The 18,309-nt window shown below is 42.5% G+C and overlaps 1 protein-coding gene across 1 annotated transcript in view; it reads left to right on the top strand.

The window, feature by feature from the left end:
* The first annotated feature begins 281 nt into the window (after positions 1-281).
* The window catches only part of cbx2 (chromobox homolog 2 (Drosophila Pc class)), a 30,606-nt gene continuing 12,578 nt past the window's right edge, over positions 282-18,309 (top strand). Inside the window, exons 1-4 of the mRNA XM_059948521.1 lie at positions 282-368; positions 469-512; positions 8,561-8,626; positions 8,925-8,994. Coding sequence (XP_059804504.1) covers positions 297-368; positions 469-512; positions 8,561-8,626; positions 8,925-8,994 — 252 coding nt within the window. The 5' untranslated portion in view covers positions 282-296. The remainder of the gene's footprint in view (positions 369-468; positions 513-8,560; positions 8,627-8,924; positions 8,995-18,309) is intronic.

Raw genomic sequence — 18,309 nt, 5'->3', positions numbered from 1 at the left:
AGAACATCTTTTTCTGTCCCCTAAAGCAATTATAACTCTTCTGGAAGTTATGGTGTTTAAAGTGTTTATCCTTTGTCTGCTCGCTTTTGATTGATTGCAGAGCATGCAGTACTGAGAGGGTTAATCTGGTGCTTTCTTTCTGAACGTTCTTCATTCGCTTGGCGACCGCTGACCTGTGCCTAGCAACGGTCGGTCTAGGCAAACCCCGATTGGTCAGTCAGCGCTGTGGGTGACGTCACCGCCCTGGGGCCGGAGTGACGGGGGGGGGGGGGGAAGCGGAGAGAAGCAGCGCGAGAATGGAGGAGCTGAGCGCAGTGGGAGAGCAAGTTTTCGCAGCGGAATGCATTCTAAGAAAAAGACTGAGAAAGGTTGGGGAGACAAGGAGTTCGGAAAACAAGCTCTTGATTTTGTACGGGGTTTCATTCGGGGCTTCGGGTGAAAATTGATTTGTTGTTGTTTATTTCACAGGGGAAGCTGGAGTACTTGGTGAAGTGGAGAGGATGGTCTTCCAAGTGAGTGGCATCAGGTTTAACAATACAACAGAAGCAGCGTGCTCCCAACTCCAGCATCGGGCTGGGCTCGGGGCTTCCTCCTTTGTTTCCTCTTTTTCTCTCTGTTTCCCTACATCTTATTTCTTCTCATCACTTCTGCTGACTAAAAAAACGTAGCATTCTAGTGTGCCTGCACTTTGTTTCGCAAGCTCCTACGCATTATCTCCGTAACGGTTGCTTTTCTAGCCTTTGATCTTTAATTGTTAATTTGGATTACCTTTTAATGTAACTAGCATCTTTCAAATGACTTCTTCCTCTAATAGTTTCACACGCATTCTATATTTTTCTTGGACGTTTGTAACTTTATGATCCTGTGACTTCTCAATTATGACTTTCACTTTTAATCGGGTAATATAACTGTAGAGATTCTTTTTATATTATTCGTTGCTTTGTTGACCACTTCAACTCTGTTTGCTTTACTTGATTCATGCAGTATTTCGCATCTTTCCAAAGATAATTTGATTTCTGTAAAATTAAGAAAGTAGTGAAACTGAAGTACAAAATCTGGGCATGATGGGTATCCTATACAAACATTCTGCTCTGAATAGGGTATGGTTGTTTTTATTTTCTTTGCCGGCGTAGCATATCAAATTATTCACGCCGGCTGTTTGTTTTGTATCATATCCACCTTCAAATTGTTCAATGCATTATTTATAGGAATTACTTCAAACTTTTACTTAAACTTTCATATTACATTCTAATAATACTCATCGGGTGATGTAATTGAATTGACTAAAAAAACAAACATTGATGTAGTTTAATACTAACGAGCCTCTTAACGCTACTTGGTGGTTTTAAAATAATGAACTGTTTGTTCCCTGTTTCATATTTTACTTCCTTTACATCTGACTCCGACAAAAATAAGACAAACTGAACCACACAGTGCCTAGTAAACAGATCAGTTCCTCGTAAACAACAGGTTACAACATTGCCTTTACTCGGCTTCTGTGGAGTTACTGGATTTGTAAAAAAATATATACAGTGCATTTGACTGAAAGTCTTGAAAACTAATAAAATTAGTTCACTAAAATCTTTGGCTTAATGTGGGGAGAGTGAAGCAGTGATCTGAAGTAAAGTCAAAATAAATACAAGTGGAGGTGGAAGGGTTAGAATTGATGCAGAATCTCATAATTTGCCACACTCTGAGCTGCATGTCATTTAACTGAAGCAGAACAATAATGGCTTAGTTTGTGCACTAATGTAAACTATCCCTTTCATATCCCGTTCTAAGATGCAATAGACATGGAATTCTGGCAGAAACACTCCACTTGCAATCTAACCTGGAGCTACTTCCTACTAGCCATTTAACAACCTGCAAGTAACATTATATTCCATCTCCAATTCCTTAAGAGTTTCTTTCCTCTCTTCCTCTACATAATCCTTTATGGTCTACTGCATGCTCAAATGAACAGCTTCAAATCTAAATCATGAACACAGTTTCTGTTAAGATAGATTTTTGTTTGTTTAAAGAATAAGAGATCATTTATGGGTGAAAAGTGACAAAATCATAATCTCTCCAAGCTACTCACTATGGGGTAGTTCTTTATATCAAAAATGACTTTTAGTATTTAAAAGCTGCAGAGCTAAAATAGGCATTCTAAGCTTGTTGACTAATGATCTCTTTAGGATTTTAATGTCTTCGGCGTTAAACAAAAAACAGCATTCTTACTTTTTTAAAAAAACTTGTAAGAGCATATTTCTGATTACATTGAAGGACTTGCGACAAACAATCAGCCCAATATTTATCTACAGTCTTATGACTATGACAAAGAATCACCATCCACGTGGCACTTTAAATATACATCGAGAATGAATTAACTCCTCAAAATCTTGATGCATAAATGGACATTAATAAGTTGAAGGTGCAATTTGCATTTTAAGGACATTATATTTAGTTTTTACTTCAAAACTCCTATGATTTGTTAAATTGGCGCAAGAGCTTCACACATTATGCTTATGCATGAAGTCACTATTGTGTTTAATCCTGTTTGACAGTTGTGGGGAAAGATAAAGACCTTGGGACTTAAGTGTCAAAATTCCACCCCCACCCCATTTCCCCCCCCCTCAATCAGTTCCTAGTAAATCAAAAGAGGCATTGTACTCACAAGAAAATCAGCATCACCCTTGTCACATTTACTGTCTCCTAAACATTTTTCTTTACACTGTCCTAGGGAAGCATTAAGGTATTCACAGAAAAATTAGTGTTGAATCTTAAAGGAAAATTACAGGGTATTAATCTATTGGATAGAAATAATTGGCCTATTGGTCTGGGTAAGAAGTACCAATTCAATGCATTACTGACACGCATATTGTGGGAAGACAACACTTGCAGAGACAAGTGTTTCGCAGTTTTGTTACTGCAATAAAAGACAACTGGGTTGTTGCCCATCATTTGTTTTGCCTTTGCTGTGCAATGTGAGTGTGTCTTGCATGGAATTACAATTATTGTGACTGTTGTGAAGATGTGGAATTTACATATTCTACGGCACTTTCTGAATAGTGCCGTAGAACTGAATAGTTGGCTGAATAGTGCCTTCTGCTTTGGGTCAATCTGCAGCCCAGCACACCCATACTTACCTGGCTGACGTGGAGGACTTATCTGCCGGATATCCCTGTCTTTGTGTCCAGCAACATTACAGTATCTAAATAGTTACTAAGCCACAGATGTTGTAGTATAAAGGCTCTATTCCCCAAGTACCTCAACATTAGATGCAGCTTTATATACTCACAATAATTTTAACAACTGGTATATCTGAAAAATGCATTTAGAAAAATCATTGAAATAAATTAACTTATAAAAAGTTTTAATAGTTTAAAAAACTTAAAGGCACAGTTATTTAAAAATATTTAAAGGACAAACAATAATTGGGGGATGGTGGGGGGGGGGGGGAGGAACTTGACTTTGTCTTCCAAATGTGAAGGCCCTGATCTTCCGGAACCACAGTTGGTTCAGAGCATGACAGTGCTGGCTTTCAGCAGAGCCATAGTGGCAGTTTTTCCAGTGTAAATCTGGGGAATCTCTGCAAAACTGAACCCCATCACTAGACTCTATGTGAAATCCAGTGACCAAAGCAGTGATACATTTGACCCCCTTGTACCTATTGGAGATTTCCTGGCCTACAGTCTGTCCACGAGATTGCAGGGACTGACTAGGTTTGAGTAGCTCGAACCATTTGGCTCGCTGATCTTGAGTTGACTCTGTAAAGGCTTTTTAATATTCTGGTCTTTTTTTTCCATTACGTACTATGATGTCTGGGAATCTACACCTCCTTTCCGCACTAAGCAGGATGTCATATTGATTCATAGTCTCAGCTCATGTTGTTTTCAGCACAGAATGTAAACTGCAAGTAAAATCCAGCAGAAGACGTCTCTCAGCCCCAGTGCTTCAACCATTTTCTGTACCCTTACGTTGCTGTCTTTTCCGTGGTTGTGCCTCCACAGTTAAATTTTGTTCGTTCTCTTCCACTGCCATCAAATACACATAGTATTCTATGAACTTCAGTGGATAATAATTACTGGGAATCCTACTTCCACAGATTCTTTACAAACTTGTGATACATGCCTTTATTTTTAAACCAGTCAATGGCAGGAATATACTCAGTGGCCATTTTATTAGACACACCTGCTTGTTAATACAGATATCTAATCAACCAATCATGTGGCAGCAAATCCATGCATAAAAGCATGCAGACATGGTCATGAGGTTTAGTTGTTGTTCAGACCAAACATTAGGGGAAGAAATATGATCTAAATGACCTTGATCATGGAATGATTGTTGGTGCCAGATGGGATGGTTTGAGTATCTTAGAAACTGCTCGGCTCCTGTGATTTTTTACACAACAATCTCTAGAATTTACGGTAAATTGTGCAAAAAAAAACTAAATCCAGTGAACAGCAAATGGCCTGTTAATGAAAAAGGTCAGAGGAAGTGGTCAGACTGGTTCAAGCTGACAGGAAGGTGTCAATAACTCAAATAACCACACATTACAACTGTGGGGTACGGAAGAGCATCTCTGAGTGCACAACATGTCGAACCCTGAAGCGGGCGGGCTACAGCAGCAGAAGACCACAAACATAAAGTCAGTGGCCACTTTATTAGGCCCAGGAGAGATCTAATAGAGTGGCCTCCAATGTAAATGCTGTGACTGGTATTGAGGCCCATGTTCCCGGTGTCAATGTATATGGAAGTTCAACTTAAATACATCACTCAAAATTGCCACAATCTATGTGAATGGAAAAATAGCAAAGCAACAATTTGTATCTACCTTTTTTTAATTCAAGTGCAGTACTGATTTTACAGAGGACTCAGTTTCTAGATAATGCATTAAACCGAGCTAGTTTCTGCCTGTAGAAACAAACATAAAGGATTTTTGTGATGTTGCTTGATAAAGAGCAGTAGAATTCTCCCACTGTTTTGCCTTGGATTTAGCCAATTCTGTCACATTTATTCCTCAAACAATCTTCAAAACTGTAAGAATTTTCATTTCTCTTTTCGCATTGATGATAACTTCTGTAAACAAACTAGAGTTGCACTTATCAGCTGTGAACTAATTCATAGTTGAAGTAACTCATTAGCTATGAAGTGCTTTAGGACATCCTGAGTATGTACAAGTTGAGCACGGCATTGATAATGATAACCTTCCTCGCTGCACAACAAATGCATTTTTATGTTGGAAAATTTTCCTCAAGTTCTGATATTGCCTGTGTCATTGGAGGAAAATTGATTTATCCTCTTCAAACAATGGGAGTGCAGAGATCTGGGAAAGTAAACCATACACTGTGCAAAATATTTTTATAAATATTGCAAATACAGGAATCAAAATAGTGACAGATTGAATGCATCTATATTTTAAAGATTCTGGTTTCCATTCATAATGATACTGCATTTTATTTTACTTTCTTGTGTCTTTTCACTACTTCCCCTTTTAGTTCTTTTCTAGCTTCCTTATTTTCCATCCTATTGTCTGGTGTTCCTGTTTCTGCATCTGAACGCTATAATTTCCTAATAGTCAACCTTCATTTCAACTTGAATCAGCAGTTTGTTTTTTCTCTTACCCAGACTGGTGCAATGCTGAAGGTTACTTTGTTGCATTCTCCTGAAGCCTTCTCCTTCACCCTTCATTCCATTCCAGACAAAAAGGAAAGAAAATAAATACTTTCTGCACACTAAACAGTCACCTCATCAGGCTGGTCAGGCTTACCGCATCTCAAATAGTTGCTGGTACAGCTCTGCAGGAAGAGCCTGAGGCTTCAGTTGGGCAATTTAATGGATGCAGTACAATGACACAGGGTCCTAGTGCCTGCAGAGTAATTGAATGACTGGCATCAGAGAGATGTTACGTTCATTACTTTTCTCTGAAAACATTGTCCAGCCTCTGTTTTCTAGGTAAACTTGTATTTCTGATGAATATTGTTAAATTAAGAGTTTTTATTACAGCAGGAAGTAAGGATGTCTCGGTTGTTATTGTGGTATGTTTATTTTTTGGTGACCCCCTGTCTGTAATTTTTCTTCGCTTCAGTTTTCTGTGACTTTTCTGTTTCTGTTAAAATCTGTTTTTTTAAAAAAAAAGTTCAATATCTGAAATAGAAAATAATTTGGGATAATATACAGACTAGAAGATAATATATAACAACTTTGGAAAAATGTTTAAATCTACATTATTTTTAAGTGCTCTTTGGAATATTTTTGACTTAGAATGAAAATTGTAGTATTAAATTTTCATTATTTCTGTAACATCAGATTAATTCTTTCAACTCTCAATACAATCCATTGTAAAGATTAAATAAGCAACACACACACACAATTTGCAGGAGGAATTCAGCAGGTCAGTCAACATCTATGGAAAAGAGTACGGTCGACATTTCAGACCAAGACCTTTCATCTGGACCCTTTATAATAGCACTACCTACACACATCTAATGCTGAAACCCTTATTGGTGCTGTTTCTTCTGCCTGGCCACGCAGCAATTGAAATGCTCCCGCACAGCTGGATTTTTCATTTATATAATGTTAATATAGAGTGCCCTGCAGTTTTCAGGCCATGGAAAAATTTCCTGCTCAGAGCAATGGCGGGTCCTTCAGTTTTTTTTAAATTAGAGGGAATGTTGCATGTTGGTATTTTTGCTACCTCCAGACTCAACTGTTTCAATACCTTGCTGATCTTAATTTTGATACCAAAACTCTGGTGTGCATATTGCACCCCATATTACCTAACTAGCCTATCGCCTGTCTTTGTGGAACTATGACTCCCAGTAAACCAATTCATCAAATTTAACAGTGTTATCCTCTCTGCCCTTACCTTTCTCCTCTCTATAATCTGTTAGAATGCTTCCTTCATCTGTTCTGAAACTTTTTCTATAATATCCCTGGAAACTTTATGCCCAGTCCCTGGACATTTCTCCCTAAATCTTTTGGGTATACCAGCAAAATTCTTTTACAATCCAAAATCCAACTTCTTGAAAGCTTTGAGTTAAGCTGTTTGTTCTTCGTTTAATGCCAGAATCCCACCCCCCCCCCCACCCCCAGGAAATTCAAATGTAAGAGAGACGGTGCTTAACTTGGATTTCATTGCATTCATACTTTGGTGGCAGTATCCAACAAGTGAAATTACCTGTGATAAATGCAGTAAATATGGTTCATCATACACAATGTTTCCCCTAAATGGGTGTCTGGAGTCAAGGTCGCATTATCAAGATAACGTGTGAACTGTGATTGACAGATGAAATTCTCTTACACAGTGAGATTGGGAATCTTGTAATGCTCTGCTGAAGAGGCCTGCGGAGGGTATTCAAAATAATGATTGATTTTTAATGAAGAAATTTGGGGCTTGTGCAAGAAATTGTACCTGACTTCAATGATCAGTCATAATCGTATTGAGTGGTTGAATAGGCATAGAGGCTAAACAGCCTATATTACATTGCATAAAAAGTAAACTTTTACTGATTTTCTATAATGTCTTTCGCATTCACAGCTGTTGGGTTTGAGGTTGATGCACTGGTTTAAGTTTCAGTTGACTGAGTACTACAATCAGAGGACCATGTAACTCTGGATATAACTCTAGTAATGGGTCTGGACTACAAAAAGTGCCAGTTCAGTAGCAAAATAGATGACAGTTTTTAAACTGATAATCCAGTGTAAAAACATGGATCTAGCAGCTATCTGAAGTAGTAGCACAGTGCTGGTATGAGCCCCTAATACATTTATCGATTTATGGTTTTGGTCCACTTTAGTCTCTGAGGTCAAAAGTGCATTTGATAATTTTGTCAATGGCAAATCCTGTTAGCTGGGGTTGGCAGTTCCTTTTAGAGCTGCCAGCTTGCAGCTACTGAAACTTCGAGACTTAACTTTCACATATGTACTGCTGAATATTGAAGCCCAAGACTCGCTCAGTGACATATGGCTCTGCACCTGTCACTATGTGCCTTCACTGGAGTCAGCCCTGGCATAGAATCTGACATCTTGGTAATCTCATTGGGGATTATAGGGTTGCAGACGAGGAGGCAAAGAGGGGCGATAAGCTTATTTTTAAAAAATTATTGTTTTACCTTTGTTTGTTGTTTGGTTTTTAAATTAATGAAACATGAAAGCTCATGTTGCTCAACTTTCGTGTTTCTTAATATTGGAAACATAAAACCTTTTGGCTTCTATTAAGTGCACTCGGAGGTTGTGGGGACAAGTTTTGGGGCATGGCGGAAGGTGGCAGGCAAGTAGGTTCTCTCTGCTGCACCCATCAGAACCACTTCATGCAATCCAAGAATGGTAAGTACCCATGTGACTGGTCCTGTGTCTGTTATGGGGAATTTGGACAGTGGACTGGCCTAGTGTGATGTATAGTGGGTAACCTCAGATAAAGAAGAACGGTCTATTCAGTGATTATTATGGCAGAAATTGTCATTAAGGCAGTGAATGTACATGTAAGTATTAAGTTCAGTATCTTAACGGAACAATATACAAGCTCTATTTTGCTTTTTCTTATTAATGAGATGCTGTGTTTTTGCTTTTCTGATAGACATAATAGCTGGGAGCCAGAAGAAAATATTCTTGATCCACGACTCCTGCTAGCTTTTCAAAGGAGGTAAAGATGTTTGAATACACTATTGTCTTTTTCTCCGTAACCTACTTCATCACTTTAAGGATGATGATACCTTCTGCCAATCCCGATGTCCACTCACACACGCTACGAAGAAGAGGAATGCAGTTGTCCCCCCAAGCACCTACAGTTCAGTTTAGCTTATTGATCAATGCCACAGCTGCGTTTAGGAACTTGTTTGCACATTTTTTCATGCATGAGCAGCACACTTCAGTTATGGAATAATAGCATGAATATTTGGTTCCACTGGGACTAACAATGGAACAATTTTTGTTTATTACAGCCAACAAGAAAAAGAACTGCAAAATCGTAAACGAGGCAAGAGGCCTAGAGGCAGACCCCGCAAACATGTGGTAGGGTCGGTTCTAGTTTTGTGTTGATTTCAGTAAGACTGGTGGTTAAATTAGCTTAAGATGTTATTGTTGTAAGGAATGGTTGTAACCCCCCCCCAACTGCCAAAAGGTATTTCTGACTACACTGAAACCCTATGCTCCTGAACTTTGGACTCTATGTTGGGCTGCCATAAGTGAGTGTACACAGACACATTTGGGAACTTTATCTTGGACACAGTAGTCTTAATAATCCAAGGCATGTGATGGATATTCACTTTTCAGGGCCCAAGAGGCTTATTGCTAACCTCAGCTTTGTAGTTCAGCAGCATGACCTTTCCAAAGAGTTGGAGTTGTTTGTGACAAAGTTAACAGGTTGATGTTCCTTGTTGTAAACAGTGAGGTCTTGTAGGCCTGTGTGATTAATCAACATAAGAAATTGGGGTTACGTTAATTAGGCTGCGTTAAAGCAGACAACATTGTGACTGAGATTAAGGAAGCTTGCAGACCACCCTAATTTTGTCACTTAGCAGATCAAACATGATCGTATACTTGATCAATCAGTAGTTAAAATCAGTAGAATTATTTGTATAAATTAAAATGAGTATTGTAGCGAAGTACTACATACAGAGCTAGAGACGACACGCAGTCGGTAAGTCGTTTTGAGACTAGTTTATTCAAACTTCGCGGCGCTGGCATTTAATCCCTAGCGCCTGCCCTCTCCGGGCAGAAATGACATCAGAGATGCATTACCAAAGTCTCCCCCCGCGCACTGGCTATTTGTGAGCTGGTTCACCTGCGCAGAAACTGAGTCGCCACATAACCCCCACCCCCCAGAACCGGCGATACACTCCCCAATGACCACAGTCTGGATCAGCCTCTGTTTGGGAGGTCTGCCTTTGCGCCGCGGTGCCTGAACCTCGACCGGCTGCGCCAAGTCCACATTGGCTGGTTTGAGTCGGTCCACCATGAAAACCTCCTCTTTCCCCCCAATGTCCAGAACGCACGTGGACCCGTTGTTGTTGATCACCTTGAACGGCCCTTCGTACGGCCGCTGTAGCGGTGCCCGGTGTCCGCCCCTTCGTACAAACACAAACTTACACTTTTGCAGATCTTTGGGTACATGGGTCGAGGTCCGTCCGTGCTGTGAAGTCGGCACGGGGGCCAGGTTTCCGAGCCTTTCGCGTAGTCTGTCCAGGACTGCTGCGGGTTCTTCCTCTTGCCCTCTTGGGGCTGGTATGAACTCTTCCGGGACAGCCAGGGGTGTGCCGTACACCAACTTGGCCGACGAGGCGTGCAGATTCTCTTTGGGTGCTGTGCAAATTCCAAGCAGGACCCAGGGAAGCTCGTCCACCCAGTTAGGTCCTCTCAGGCGGGCCAAGTGACGGTGGAAGTGTTCCCAACAGGCTGGCCACAGCCGACCACAGGCTGGAGGTGAACTGAGCGCCTCTGTCGGAGGTAATGTGGGCCGGTACGCCGAAGCATGCTAGGTTGCAGTCAGTGCTCGGGCACAGGAATCGGCGGATGTGTCGGTGAGCGGGACTGCCTCTGGCCACCTCGTGAACCAGTCTACCGTAGTTAGGAGGTACCGCACTCCTCGGGACACTGGTAGGGGGCCCACGATATCCATGTGAATGTGGTCGAGCCTCCGGTGGGTGGGTTCGAACTGCTGCAGCGGGGCTTTAGTGTGCCGCTGCACCTTGGCTGTTTGGCACTGCGTGCACGTTCTGGCCCATCTGACCTGCTTGTGAAGTCCGTGCCACGCGAACTTGCTGGAGACCAGCCGGACTGTTGTCCTGATAGATGGGTGCGCCAAACCGTGTATGGAGTCAAAAACTCACCGCCTCCAGGCTGCCGGGACGATGGGGCAAGGTTGGCCGGTAGCCACGTCGCACAGGAGGGTCCTCTCACCTGGGCCTACGAGAAAGTCCTGCAGCTGCAAACCTGAGACTGCAGTCTTGTAGCTGGGCATCTGGTCGTCTGCCTGCTGCGCCTCCGCCAGTGCTGCATAGTCCACCCCCAGGGACAGGGCCTGGACAGCTGGTCTGGAGAGTGCTTCCGCCATGACGTTGTCCTTTCCCGAGACATGCTGGATGTCTGTCGTGTACTTGGAGATGTAGCACAGATGTCGCTGCTGGCGAGCTGACCAGGGATCGGACACCTTCGTGAACACAAAGGTCAACGGTTTGTGGTCCGTGAACATGGTGAACGGCCTGCCTTCTAAGAAGTACCTGAAATGCCAGATTGCCAAATATAGTACCAACAGCTCCCAGTCGAAAGCACTGTACTTGAGTTTGGGTGATCGTAGGTGCTTGCCAAAGAACGCCAGGGGTTGCCAGCGCCCCTCGATGAGCTGCTCCAGCACCCCACCGACTGCTGTGTCAGATGCGTCCACCTTGAGGGCGGTCAGAACGTCCGTTCTGGGGTGCACCAGCATCGCGGCATCTGCCAAGGCTTCCTTGGCTTTAATGAAAGCGGCTGCAGCCTCCTCGTCCCAAGTAATGTCCTTGTCTTTACCCAGGGTGTACAAAGGGTGCATGATACGGGCTGTTGAGGGGAGGAAACGGTGGTAGAAGTTCACCATACCAACGAACTCCTGTAGGCCTTTGACTGTGTTGGGCCGGGCAAAGTGGCGGATCGCGTCTACCTTGGCGGGCAGAGGTGTTGCCCGTCTTTGGTAATCCTGTGGCCCAGGAAGTCGATGGTATCGAGACCGAACTGGCATTTGGCCGGGTTAATCTACTGGCCGAAATCACTCAGGCGGGAGTAGAGCTGGCGGAGGTGGGACAGATGCTCCTGCCGACTACTGCTGGCTATAAGGATGTCGTTCAAATAGATGAACGCAAAGTCCAGGTCGTATCCCACTGCATCCATTAGCCGCTGGAACGTCTGTGCGGCATTCTTCAGGCCGAACAGCATTCGGAGGAACTTGAACAGGCCGAACGGGGTGATAAGTGCTGTTTTGAGGATGTCTTCAGGGTGCACCGGGATTTGATGGTATCCGTGGACAAGGTCTACTTTGGAAAATATTCTTGCCCCATGCAGGTTTGCTGCAAAGACCTGTATGTGCGGCACGGGGTAGCAGTCTGGAGTGGTAGCCTCGTTCAGTCTGCGGTAGTCGCCGTATGGTCTCCAACCCCCCAGCTACTTTGGGCACCATGTGCAGGGGGGAGGCCCATGGGCTGTCGGACCTCTGTACGATCCCCAATTCCTCCTTCCTCTTGAACTCCTCCTTTGCCGGGGGGAGCCTTCGTGAATCGATGGAAAGTCCGCCAGGAATCTGGTGAATTCGTTGTCCGACAGCGTGATGGAGTCCAGGTGTGGGGCCGGCAACTTGGCTTCACCCAGGGAGAATATCTGGAAAGTCTCGGCATGTACCAGTCTTTTCCCTTGCAAGTTGACCAGCAGGCTGTGAGCTCGCAAGAAGTCCACCCCCAGGAGTGGTTGGGCCACGGCAGCCAGTGTGAAGTCCTACGTGAACCGGCTGGCGCCGAACTGCAGCTGCACTGTACAGGTGCCGTAGACCTGTATCGTGCTGCCGTTTGCGGCCCTCAGGGTGGGTCCTGGCTTCCGGTTGCGGGTGTTGTACCCCATCGGGGGCAAGACTCTGATTTCCGCTCCAGTGTCGACCAAGAAGCGGCGTCCCAACTGTTTGTCCCAGATGTACAAGAGGCTGTCCTGGTGGCTAGTCGCCATAGTCATTAGTGGCAGCTGGCCCTGGCCCATGCAGGGTGGGCGACAACGGCGGGCTTCTGTGCCCCACTGCTGGTGATAGAAACAACACTGTTCACTGTCCTCCTCACTCCTGCCTCTGTGTTGTGTGCGTCCCCCTGCCGGGCCTGGTCTGGTCCGCTGTTGGTCTCGTGGCCTGGTAATCTGACTGACGGACGCCACACTCTCCCTCTTGGCTTTCCACAGCATGTCTGCCCAGGCTGCCACCTTCCGGGGGTCGCTGAAATCTGTGTCAGCCAGCAGCAGATGTATGTCCTCGGGCAGTTGCTCTAGGAACGCTTGCTCGAGCATGAGGCAGGGCCTGTGTCCGTCAGCCAGGGCCAGCATCTTGTTCATCAATGCTGACGGCAGTCTGTCTCCCAAACCATCCAGGTGAAGCAGGTGGGCACCCCGCTCACACCGTGAGAAGCCAAAGGTCCAATGAGCAGCGCTTTGAATGCTTCATATTTGCCTTCTTCTGAGGGGCAACTGTATGAAATCCGCAACCTGGGCAGCCGTCTCCTGGTCAAGGGCGCTCACCATGTGGTAGTAACGCGTGGAATCAAAAGATATCTGCCGAATCTGGAACTGGGCTTCTGCTTGGCTAAACCACACGCGTGGTCGCAGCGTCCAGAAAGTTGGCAGTTTTAGTGAAACTGCGTGAACAAATGAAGAGTCGGTCATCTTTGGTCCAAATCCTGTTTGGACCGTCGGGGTCACTAATGTAGTGATGTACTACATACAGAGCTAGAGACAACACGCAGTCAGTAAGTCATTTCGAGACTAGTTTATTCAAACTTTGCGGCGCTAGCATTTAATCCCTAACGCCCGCCCTCTCCGGGCGGAAATGACGTCAGAGGTGCGTTACCAAAGTCTCCCCCCGCATGCTGGCTATTTGTGAGCCGGTTCGCCTGCGCAGAAAGTGGGTCGCCACAGTATGATTTAAATAAACAGTTTTTAAACTACCTTGTTAGCAGGAAGTAACTCTTCCTTGGTAGAGAAGGAGGGGGGAACCACACAACTCAAATAGTGGGTATTGACAACTAGACCTCAGCAGAGAGACTAGACAAGGAAGTAAGCTAGTCTTTGAAGAGTAAGTGGATATAGTATAACCCTCTTATAGTAAGGGTACTCATAGATACCTATATTGGATAGAGCTGAAATTCTCTCTTTGATTTGGGGCTTTGCAGACATTAACCCAATACCATCACAGGCAGTGATCCATAGATTGGCTTTCTTTTCGGGCTGTGCACCAGGAAAGGGTGAATGTTGTGTCCTTTAAGTCTATGACTGGTGGTCACTATATAGAATGGAAACATCATTGCCATCTGGGGCAGTTTTTATTTCAATTCTGCGGAATTAGTACAGAGAAGCTGTTGAGCATCGCAGGAAATCTGTGTAGTAAAGTTATTAAAAAAAACAACCTTTTTTTAATCTAAATTTAATTTGATGGATTAGGGTGTTTTCTGTTAGACATGTAAATGATAAATATTTAATAGCAACCAATAGCAATTTTAGATCTGTCTTGGTTTGTAAAGAGCTTTCTAATAAATATTTAATGACGATTTTCCCACGGTCAAACTTTTAAATGATAACTGAATCTCCCTCCTGTTGGTTACATTTTAATTAATTTAGAAATGAGCCACACCCAGCTCATGGAATCATTTTAAAGGAATAATGATGCTCACTTATTTCAAATGCAAAATCGATCTCTCAATTGTTTCCTGAGATGAGGGGCTTGCGTTCAGAAGAGAAATTGAGGTCCATATTCAAAGTCTTTTAGAAAATTGAGAGGTGTTCTTGGTAAGCCATCCAAGATCCTGAGAGGGACTAACTGGGAGATGTTGAGATGTTGTTACCTCAAGCTTGGAAATGCAGAATGAGAAGGTGCAGTCTTTGGATTGGGGGAAGGCATTTAGGACTGTGATCGAGAGAAGTTCTTTATGTAATGGGCTGTAAATCTACCACTGAGAGCCATGAGTACTCAGCCATTGGATATAGTCCAGGTTCCGATCAATATATTTTTGGGTATCAAAATCATTGATGGCCTTAATTTCCAAAAACCTAATCACTCTGCCTTGACAATAGGAAGGAAAGTGGTTTGAGGCAAGAGATCAGCTGCAACATGTTGGAGGAACTCAGCAGGCCAGGCAGCGGCTATGGAATAGTCTACAGTCACCATGTTAGGGCCAAGGCTGCTCGTCAGGACTAGAAAAAAAAATGAGGAGTCAGAGTAAGAAGGTGGGGGGAGGAAAAGAAGAAACACAAGATGAAACCGGGAGGAAAGGATGAAGTAAAGAGCTGGGAAGTTGATTGGTGAAAGATATACAGGGCTAAAGAAGGAGGAATCTAGAAGGAGGCTATCTACTTCCAAATTTTCTCCTTAACAGTTACATAAAACATTTTTGACCAGATATTCCTTTGCAGCTGAGCAAAGTAAGGTCGGAGAACAGTCATAACAATGCCTTTTGCGAGTGCTGTACGCATACATTTTTTTGTCATTTCCTCCAAATTGAAAGGATATATATACATGGCAAATGGATTTTGACACAGAAAAAATTCTGCACTGGGAAGAACAATGAGCAGTGGCAATAACAGTTAAATCATTCTGGTGTAGAGAGATGGGGGATTCTGTTTTGAAAAGTCTTTGAAGCCAGCAGGACAATTTTAATATCCATTCTAAAACAAGCATACATTTTTTAAATGAAATTAAGATGTATAGCAGACTCAGGTTAAAAGATGTCTTTCAGAAACAGTTTTTATTTTATGCTGTAGTTGGTTTATGGTGTTGCATATGCTACCCTGAAAGGGTGGTGGAATCAAAGTGAGTAAAATACTCAGTAATGCATGAAAGCAGTGAAAGAAATCAGATCTTTAAGAGACTTCTTCAGTGTTCTATCATCAACTGCATTGGGTTAGAAATTTTTTTTTATTTTTGTTTTAATTTTTATCACTGTCTTGAGCATTGAGCATTTGTGGATGTAGTTCAGTTTGCAGGTTTGTAAATGTGGTGTTAATGCAGGAAATCTGAATTTTCTATTGTTATTGGGAATACTGAGCTGCAGGAGTTTCCCAACAAACTTTGGATTATACTGATATTTTTAATGAGTAATTGCATTATTCAACATGTTGGTATATATTGGAATAAAAAACATTATTTTGTCGGTAACACTGCCTAAATCAATTGATTGTTTTTAACAGCACTTTCATTTGTGTATGAACGTGTAGCAATTTCTGATTTAATTAAGCCCAGAAATTCCTGCCTGAGACATATTATTGTGCCTCGGCATTGTTGAAAGACATTGCATTGAATTATGTTGAAGGCATCATGGTAGAGTAGTAGCAGCACGACACTTACAGCTCAGGATGTCAGAGTTCAGAGTTCATTTCTGGTGCTGTCTGTAAGGAGTTTGTATGTTCTCCTGGTGATTGTATGGGTTTCCTCCAGGTACTCCAGAAAATTGTAAATTGTCCTGTGATTCCGCTGGTGTTACATAGGTGGGGCGCTGGGTGGCGTGGGTCATTGGGCTGGAAGGGCCCGTTCCACACCATATCTCTAAATAAAATAAATAGAATTGTCAGTATAAATTCATGGGCCCCTTATAACAACTTGACTACTGCCACATCCACTTAATTGCAGCTTTTGGCCAAGTAGAGTTGAAAACTAACTTTCGTTGAAACATTCCAATAGATTTTCAGCTTTTATTTTTGGAGGGTGGCATGGTAGCATTATGGTTAATGCAGTCACTTAACGGCACCAGCAAATGCTGATCACAGTTCAAGTCCTGCGGCTGTCTTTAAGGAGTTTGTACATTCTCCCTGTGACTACATGCATTTCCTCTGGGTGCTCCTGTTTCCCCCCACTGTCCAAAGTCATTTTGTAGGATTAATGAGTCAGGGCCTTGCTATGCTGGTGCTGGAAGTGTCGTGGTTTCTCGTGCCCCACAAACGACCAGGAGACGCAGAAGATTCTTCAAGAAGTATTAAACTTTAATTTGCAAATCAAAGCTAAGACAGTCATTGAGCTAGTCGCCGATTGCCCACCGATCCTTGTACATAGCATTTTTTATGGCAATCTCCTGGTTTAGTTGCATTAGCATATCCAATTGGTCTACAGTTGTATCACACGTACATCCGCCACTATTGTTTCTACCCATTGACTTAATCATGTTCTAATCTACATCTCTTCCTAGCCTCTCATTAACACACCATTATCTTCCACATTCTTAAGATTTCATTCTCCTACTAAATTGGATACATGCATTGCAAATAGCAAGTTCAAAGCTGACTACATAGTTTTGGTTACACAGCAAACAATGCAACTTTTATACTCCAATAGAAGCAAGGCGACATTTGCAGGCTGCTGCAGCAGAATCTTTGTGTTGGTCATTGACTCAAAATCACACATCTCATTGTATGTTTCAATGTCCATGTGACAAATAAAGCTAATCTTTAATCTTTATCCCAACTTTAATTTTTTGATGGTACTTTTTCTCTATCTCTTGTTCCCTCTTAAACCTGTTCCTTCTTTCCTTTTAGCAATGTCATGGACCCTAATTCAATATTCTAGATTCCAGTGCCTCTGCTCAATTCTTGAATAATTCTTCAGTTTAGGGGGTTTAACTTGAGGATTGCTTCATCATTAAAGTAAGTCAAGCTATCCTGTAGAGGGCACTGTCCCATTTCTACACCCAACTGACCTGGGGTGGAAAAAACAAACTTAAATAGTCAAGTGCAATTCTAACAAATAGGCATTTTAGCAATTTGTTTTTACTAATGGTATATAAAGTATTACCTGAACTAAGCACTCAGAATACTGTTGAACGGGAGAGTTACAATTCCACAATGGAGTCCATCAGTTTTCTTCCACTGTGCTAAATTAAACAATGGGGGCAACCTTTTTTTCATTTCATCAAGAAAACTTACTACCAAGCTTATTCAGTATATATCAAGTATCATCGAAGAGGTGCAACAGTTGTGAAGGTATAAACTCTATCAAGATCACTTGAAACATCACAGACCAAGGTGATGTGCTACAAAAGCCTCTGTTTGCATACTAACCCAACCTTTTCTTTTGGTAATCACAAGCAGTAATTCAAAGAAGTAAAAACCACTAATGATATTGTTCCATAATATTAAAAGATGGTGTCATTATCAGCACTGTCCGCCGGTAAATTGGAGCTGGGGTCATTGCTGTCCATTACACTCTAAAAATAATCTCTTTTACAGGCAAAGTCAAATCAGTAAACAGTTTATTTAAATATCAAAAGGAAAGAAATCACAGTGATTTTCCCAGTAAAAACAAATTCTCTTAAATGCATTTTAATACATAAAAATTTGGGGCATGAAATCCTCCTTAGTTACACAAGTCAGGTGCAGCATTTCACCTTCCGCCCTTTATAGTAAGACATTGTTCTTCCTCCTTAAATGAAATTGCTTCAACTTCTATGTTCAGAATGTTTATTGAAATAGTTGATTTAAAATTGGATGTTGTAAGTTGCTATTACATCAGTTGATGCAAACTAGTGTGAAAGTCAGATGTTACTGCAGCATTTGTGATAGACTGGTAGACATGATTCAAAGGCTAAGGTCATGTTTCTCAGGAGCTTGAATTGCTGGATGTGACTC

The sequence above is a fragment of the Hypanus sabinus genome, chromosome 23 (genome assembly GCF_030144855.1).
Source record: "Hypanus sabinus isolate sHypSab1 chromosome 23, sHypSab1.hap1, whole genome shotgun sequence".
Lineage (NCBI taxonomy): Eukaryota > Metazoa > Chordata > Chondrichthyes > Myliobatiformes > Dasyatidae > Hypanus > Hypanus sabinus.
This window is presented reverse-complemented; position numbering and strand designations above follow the sequence as displayed.